This window comes from Heliangelus exortis, chromosome Z (assembly GCF_036169615.1).
Source record: "Heliangelus exortis chromosome Z, bHelExo1.hap1, whole genome shotgun sequence".
NCBI classification, from domain to species: Eukaryota; Metazoa; Chordata; class Aves; order Apodiformes; family Trochilidae; genus Heliangelus; species Heliangelus exortis.
This window is the reverse complement of record NC_092454.1, coordinates 47685944-47691943: the sequence shown is the minus strand read 5'-3', so window position 1 is coordinate 47691943 and position 6000 is coordinate 47685944. Positions and strand designations below refer to the sequence as shown.

At 49.0% G+C, this 6000-nt stretch overlaps 1 protein-coding gene across 2 annotated transcripts in view; it reads left to right on the top strand.

Annotated features, from left to right (window-relative positions):
- Positions 1 to 2209: 2209 nt before the first annotated feature.
- Positions 2210 to 6000, top strand: part of PGM5 (phosphoglucomutase 5) — a 153359-nt gene continuing 149568 nt past the window's right edge. The window contains exon 1 of one of the 2 annotated variants that reach the window (XM_071730216.1): positions 2210 to 2732. In XM_071730216.1, coding sequence (XP_071586317.1) covers positions 2472 to 2732 — 261 coding nt within the window. In that variant the 5' untranslated portion in view covers positions 2210 to 2471. The remainder of the gene's footprint in view (positions 2733 to 6000) is intronic. The other variant, XM_071730217.1, reaches the window with a different exon arrangement.

Sequence of the window (6000 nt, the reverse complement as noted above, 5' to 3'; positions counted from 1 at the left end):
CTCTGGGAACCTGATGTTTTCAAAGTATTTCAGTAATCACAGTGAAGGAGGGGTCACATTAACTTCCACCTGGATGTGATCTCAAGCAGAGAGTTTGTAAAACATTTACAGTGTGCTTTACAACCCATTACACTCCTGGTAAAGCTGTTGTCAAGGTGATGCTTGAAAAGACTACAAAACACACTTTTTCTTTATTCTTCAGCACTGTTTGTGTAAATGATGGGGGTGAAGATAAAAAATAATCACTGATTGTCCCTGTACATTTTGGGAATGTCAGTGTTGCAGAGTTTGTAAAACTGAATAAAACTTTTTTTTTCTTTTTTTTTTTTTTTTTTTTTTTTTTTTTTCCCCAAAATGGTGAACACATTTCCCCTACCAGTATGAGAAATGCAGTTAATTATGTATTTCTAGGAGTATAACTGTTCTTCTTCCTTTGGTCATGTGTTTTCCTTTATTTGGCATTTGGAATTTAGCATGCATTGTTTGCAAAGCTTTGTTGCTGTTCCCTGGTCAGATACTTGCTGTGGTAGATACCAGTTACTTGATTCCACTTCAGCTTTCCCTAATACACACTGTATGTCATTGCTGGCAGTGCCCCAAATTTTTTAAGATACAGCAACCTCATCTATAGCTGTAGCTTTTTTACATTATGGATGTCAGAGCTGGCTTTTCCATACTGCATAATTTTTCCTTTGCTATTTAGTTGATTGTTTGTTTGGTTTGGGGTGTTCTTGTTTTTGTTTTTTGTTTTTAAATCAGTACAGGAAGCTGTAAATGTGACTACAGACTAGGAGATCCAATGAAAGAAGAGATTACTTATTCCCTGTATTTGTTCTAGCCCTCTGCCAGAATATATGGCCCATTAAACAGATGTTGCTTCAACAGAGCTGGAATCTGAATATCTGGTTCAGTGGATTGCTTTATTTAAATTAAACTGCTTTCCACCATTCCTGTGGTGGAATGGACATTGCTCTACTGTGAAGGCAGTGGTCACTGCCAAAGGGATGGATGAGAAGCAGACAATTGTATCTTAAAATGGAATACTCTGTCTGCTATGAATCACTGAAGAGTCTTCAAAGATAGGTCTCAAAACCACCACTGAGTTCCTCTGGTAACCACTCACCAGGTGACCCTCTCTGACTCTTAATGACCTCTTAGTCTATGCAACAGGCAAAAAGCATTTTACCCCAGGTTTGCCTGGCTACCTCCTGGCACACAGACAATGTGTTGTCTTACACATCAGTGACATTTCATTGTGCTTCTGAACTGTTTATAAGCAGCAGATACCTTCACAGAGATCTGAAGAATGCCTTACAAAATTATTTTTGTCTTCTCAGGTGAAGGTGTACATCAGGGATTCCCTAAGCATGACAATGACATCTAGGTTACATGACTATTTTTTCCAACTCTCCATCCGAGACCTGTCCCAGCAAAATGTTGTTGTGTGGGCCCAGTGTGAAACAAGCATTTGGATCAAAAATTTCAGCTGATGTTTGACAGTTACAGCCTTTACACCGGGAAACGTCAGGCATCTTCGCAATTCTCAGTGCCACCACCTCTAGAGAGTGAACTTGAACAGAATGAACACTCGTGTCAATTGAACTCAGACTCATCACATACGTATGAAATATCTTACAATATTTCAAAGGCAAAGACACCTCCAGAGGGCTGCTCTCCCTCCCAGGGAGCAAGCGTCGGCAGGCTCCAGTGCGGGGTCAGTTACCCTACAGTCGATACCCTTGCTAAAGATTTAGTAGTGAAAGAATTCGTTCACTCTTTAATTGCCTGTTCTTCTGTTGTTTCTCCTGCAAAAAGGTACAATACCACCTCGCGGCCTTACTGCAGCCTCGGCACCGATCCTTCGCGCCGTGCGCGTTCTGCCCCTGCCCTGGGCTGTCAAGTGTTGCCGCAGGTCACAGACCGCCGGCTGTTTTCATGCCGCCCCGGGGTGCGCGGCCGGGGGGCAAGCAGTCAGCCGGCGGGGTCGGTGGGGACGGCCCCGGCGCTGACAGAGCGTGATCCCCCCGAGCAAGTGTGTGGTGCTGGCTCGCCCTCTCCCCGCTGCCTCCAGTTACAGCCCTGGCAGGAGACCGCGATTTTCGGCTTCGCTTTCCAGAGTTATTTTTGGCCAGGGCCGCCGCACGCTGATGGCAGGGAGCTGGCAAGCCCCGGCCGCCCTTACGGGCGTCGAGGCGCCGGCGGGGCTCCGCCGTGTGGGGGGGCAGGGGCAGCGAGCACCCCGATGCCCGCCCCGGCTCCCCCGCGGCGCCGGACACCCCCGGAGGGCCGCCGAGGGCTGAGCGAGACCGCCTCCGACCCTACGGGGGGCCGGCCGGCAGGGAGAGCCCGGCCCCGCAGCAGCCCCGGGGGGACACGCCTCTCCGCTTCCCGGTCCCCGGCGAGGCTGCAGCGTGAGGGGCTGCCGCTCCCCTGCGGAGCCACAGCCGGGCGGGCGGCATCGGAGCGCCGCCATGGAGAGGACCCCCATCCCGGTCCTGACAGTGCAGACAGCGCCCTACGAGGACCAGCGGCCGACGGGCGGCGGGGGGCTGCGGCGGCCCACGGCGCTTTTCGAGGGCCAGCGCAACTACCTGCCCAACTTCGTACAGAGCCTCCTCTCCTCCGTCGACCTTCGCGACCGCCAGGGCTGCACCATGGTGGTGGGCAGCGACGGCCGGTACTTCAGCAAGACGGCCATCGAGATCGTCGTCCAGATGGCCGCGGCCAACGGGGTAAGCGGGGTCCCCTCACGTCGTCCCCCGAGCGGCCTTTCAGCTGGCGGCCGCCGGACGGGAACCTCGGCCCCCCGCTCGCCTCAGGCGGGCTCTGCGCCCGCACCCGCTCCGCGACCTCCCCGCGGTGGGGAAGCGCGGAGCAGCACCATAGGGACGGGGAGAACGTTTTAATGTGATAAATCGGGTAGCGCTGAAAAAGACAGCTATGCAAATAACTTGTTTTCCGGCGGTGTGTCAGGGGTCCGGGAGCCTGGTGCCCGCCCGGGTCAGCGCGGTGCCGGCTCGTACGTCCTTCAGGCTGTAGCGCCAGGTTCCGGAGTGCCAGTTTCTATCTGAGTGAAGCGGAGGCTCTAGTGATAAACTCTGGAGACTGCTGGCCATGCCGTACCGTTTCACACCTCATTTTGGACTAGGCAGGAACGGGAGCAGAAGAACACAGTTGACTCTGCCGAAAAAAATGTAGCAGAATTAAAACAAAGTGTGTGGTAAAGGTGTGAAGGTGTGAAACATGTATCTACTGCTCAGGATCTTTTAAAAATATTCAGGGAAAATTATATTTTTGAAGCAAGAGGAACTCAGCATTTTGGCTGCATCTCAACCATTCTCTTCTCTTAGAATCAAAGTATCATAGAACGGATAGGGTTGGAAGGGACCTTAAAGGTCTTGTTCATTTCCAAGCAAATTAAATACAAGACCACAGTGGCAAATACCTGCATGATCAGATGGCTTACAGATTCTCTTCTGCAGTTTTGAAGACAGGAAAGAACTCAGGAAGAAAAATTATGTCTTCTGGTAGACCCATGCATGTTTATATGTCTGTGTGTGTGTACAGAAAGCTGGAATAACAGCTATTGTACACTTCAAGTTTCTACTTCCAAGCAGTGTTGAAGCTGCTGTCTCTCAGGATAGCTGAGTTGATCCTCTAGATCTGATTTTTTCCAAAATCTCTATTGTTCAAGTACATTCATGTTCTAAAACCAGGAGATCTTTCAACATAGAAATGAATCTCTGTGTGTGTCTGAATTTTTCCTGCTGATACATGCTGCATACAAGCTTTATGGATTAGCCAGTCTGGTATAAATTATGAACATTTTAAACTTCTGTCTAAGCATCTTTTCAGCACACTGCTACTACCAAGCAGATGCTGAACGATACCTGAGATTTCTGAGACTGCCCGTGTTACCAGAGTGGCCTTTGCAGAGACCCAGGGTTTAGGCAGCCAAAGGTGTGAGTGAGGAGGGCTGTGGGGGGGAACACTGGTGAGGGTGGGGACACTGGCAAGGGTAGGATGATGCTGTTCTGTCTGCAGTGGTGGGGAGAGGGCACTCGGGGAGTACGTGCAGGGCAGTGGCAGTGGGCTGGTGTGTGGGATGTTCTGAGGAAGGTAGAATGGGGTACCCAGGAGTGCTGCTCCCCAGCTCCATCCTTCATGTAGCTTGGTGGAGAAAGCCTGGCCACTGGAATGGGACCTGATGACCAGGCAGGATAAAGGGCAGCAACAGCTAAAGCAAGAGCCCTGCAGTGAGAGCTGCCCTGCTGTGGCTGAGGTCCTCTCCTGCCCTTTCACAGTGGTAGGAGCTGCAGGGAGGGTTAAAAACATAAGGTGACCACGAAGACTGAGGTGCTGAGGAAGACAAATTTAGGGTTAAGAAAACCAAGTGCTTGTAAGCCAGATTATGCTGCATTCAGGGCTCCTTCCTGACTAGTTTTTTCCATTAGCTTGCCTTCTTCCTGCTGCTTTTGTCATGTTCCCCATTTTGCTGTTTCCCATGAAGATCCAGTCCCTTTTGACCTCAGAAGATTTCCAGTTTGACATGTTTTCTTGCACCTTGCTATAATAGTGCTTCTTCCCCTCTCTTAAATCACTGGGAGTATCCTGGAAATACAGTTTCTCATTAGTGTCTTCTGAAGCCCAAACCCAAGCTTTTCAGCTCACAGTTCCCACCAATATCTGAATACAAGCATGCTACTCTTAACTAATGACAGAGTCACAAATTCAGCAGGCCAGCTGTGGGGTGCTATGGGTACTAAAAGGGCTTCCCATTTTCATGTGCTAATGCTCCATCTCCCTCTACCATCCTCACCCTCAGCCTCCTTTCTATAAGCCTCGCATTGACTTGATGAATTATGTTTAAATGTTTTATTCTTTGGCTGTTAAAACAGACCTGCTGGGAAGGTATCTAAACCTTCCTAAAGATGTTGTTTAGTGCTGCACTATGTAAGATGAAGGGAATACTGTGTAGGACACAGGTCTGTCCCTTTGGATTAAGTTAATGTCATTAGAAGACATGTATCCACTATCAGAGAGAAAGAAATTAACTGCTGTATTTATGATCAAATGAAATGTGTAGAAGCCTTGGAACTGCCTTCACAACCTTTAGCTACCCCAGGGTGTGAGGAGAAAGATAGCTATGTAGTGCTGATAACCTGAACCTGAATCTCCTTCCTGGAAGAGACATAACAAGTCTTATGGTTAATTGTGCCTGCTGAGTACAAAAATAAAAAGGGATTTTCTATTATCAACTGTAAGTGTGTTGCCCTTTAGAGTCCCTAGGTTCCCTGTGTTCTAATTTGGTGACTCACTCCACATTCCCCCAGTGTTAACAGCCCAGCACAGTTGGCATAGGCCCCAGTACAAGGAGTGAGATGAGGCCCCCTGCCCAGTCAGCTGCCAGTGCTCACCCCATCTTCTTGTCTTCAATCCCTCTGTCTCAATGCCCTCCAGCTTCGTGTTGCAGGTACATGCTCCACACCCATGGCCTCTGTGGGCTCCTGCTGGTAGACAACAGCTACAGGCTGGCCCATGCTGTGCTCCTGTAATCAGCACATGCTTCACCAAATCTTTATGTTCAGAGTGGAGAGTGGTTAGCAAGGGTCACCTGCTGATGGGTCGTCCAAACCTAAGGTACTGCATGTAACTGGAGCATGAGGAAAGCCAGAAAAAAAAGAGAAACTGTACCATTTCGGATTGCAACAACTTGTTCTGCCAAGATGGGTGGCAACAGTGTATTTGAGGCTCTGCTTCCCTTTTCACCTGTGTCCTGTCAATGGTAGTGTCCTTGCCCCTTAATGTGTGGAACAACTGAAGTACAAGGCTCCACTGTTGGCTAATACAGTTCCATTACAAATTAAATGCAAGTATCCCATTAGACCTATCAGTTGGATGTGGTGTATCACTTTTTATGCAACGTTTAGGATAGGTTTAAATAGGAAGTTCTATGTGTGTGTCTCAGTGGCAGATCAGACACTGATGATCATACAGTAG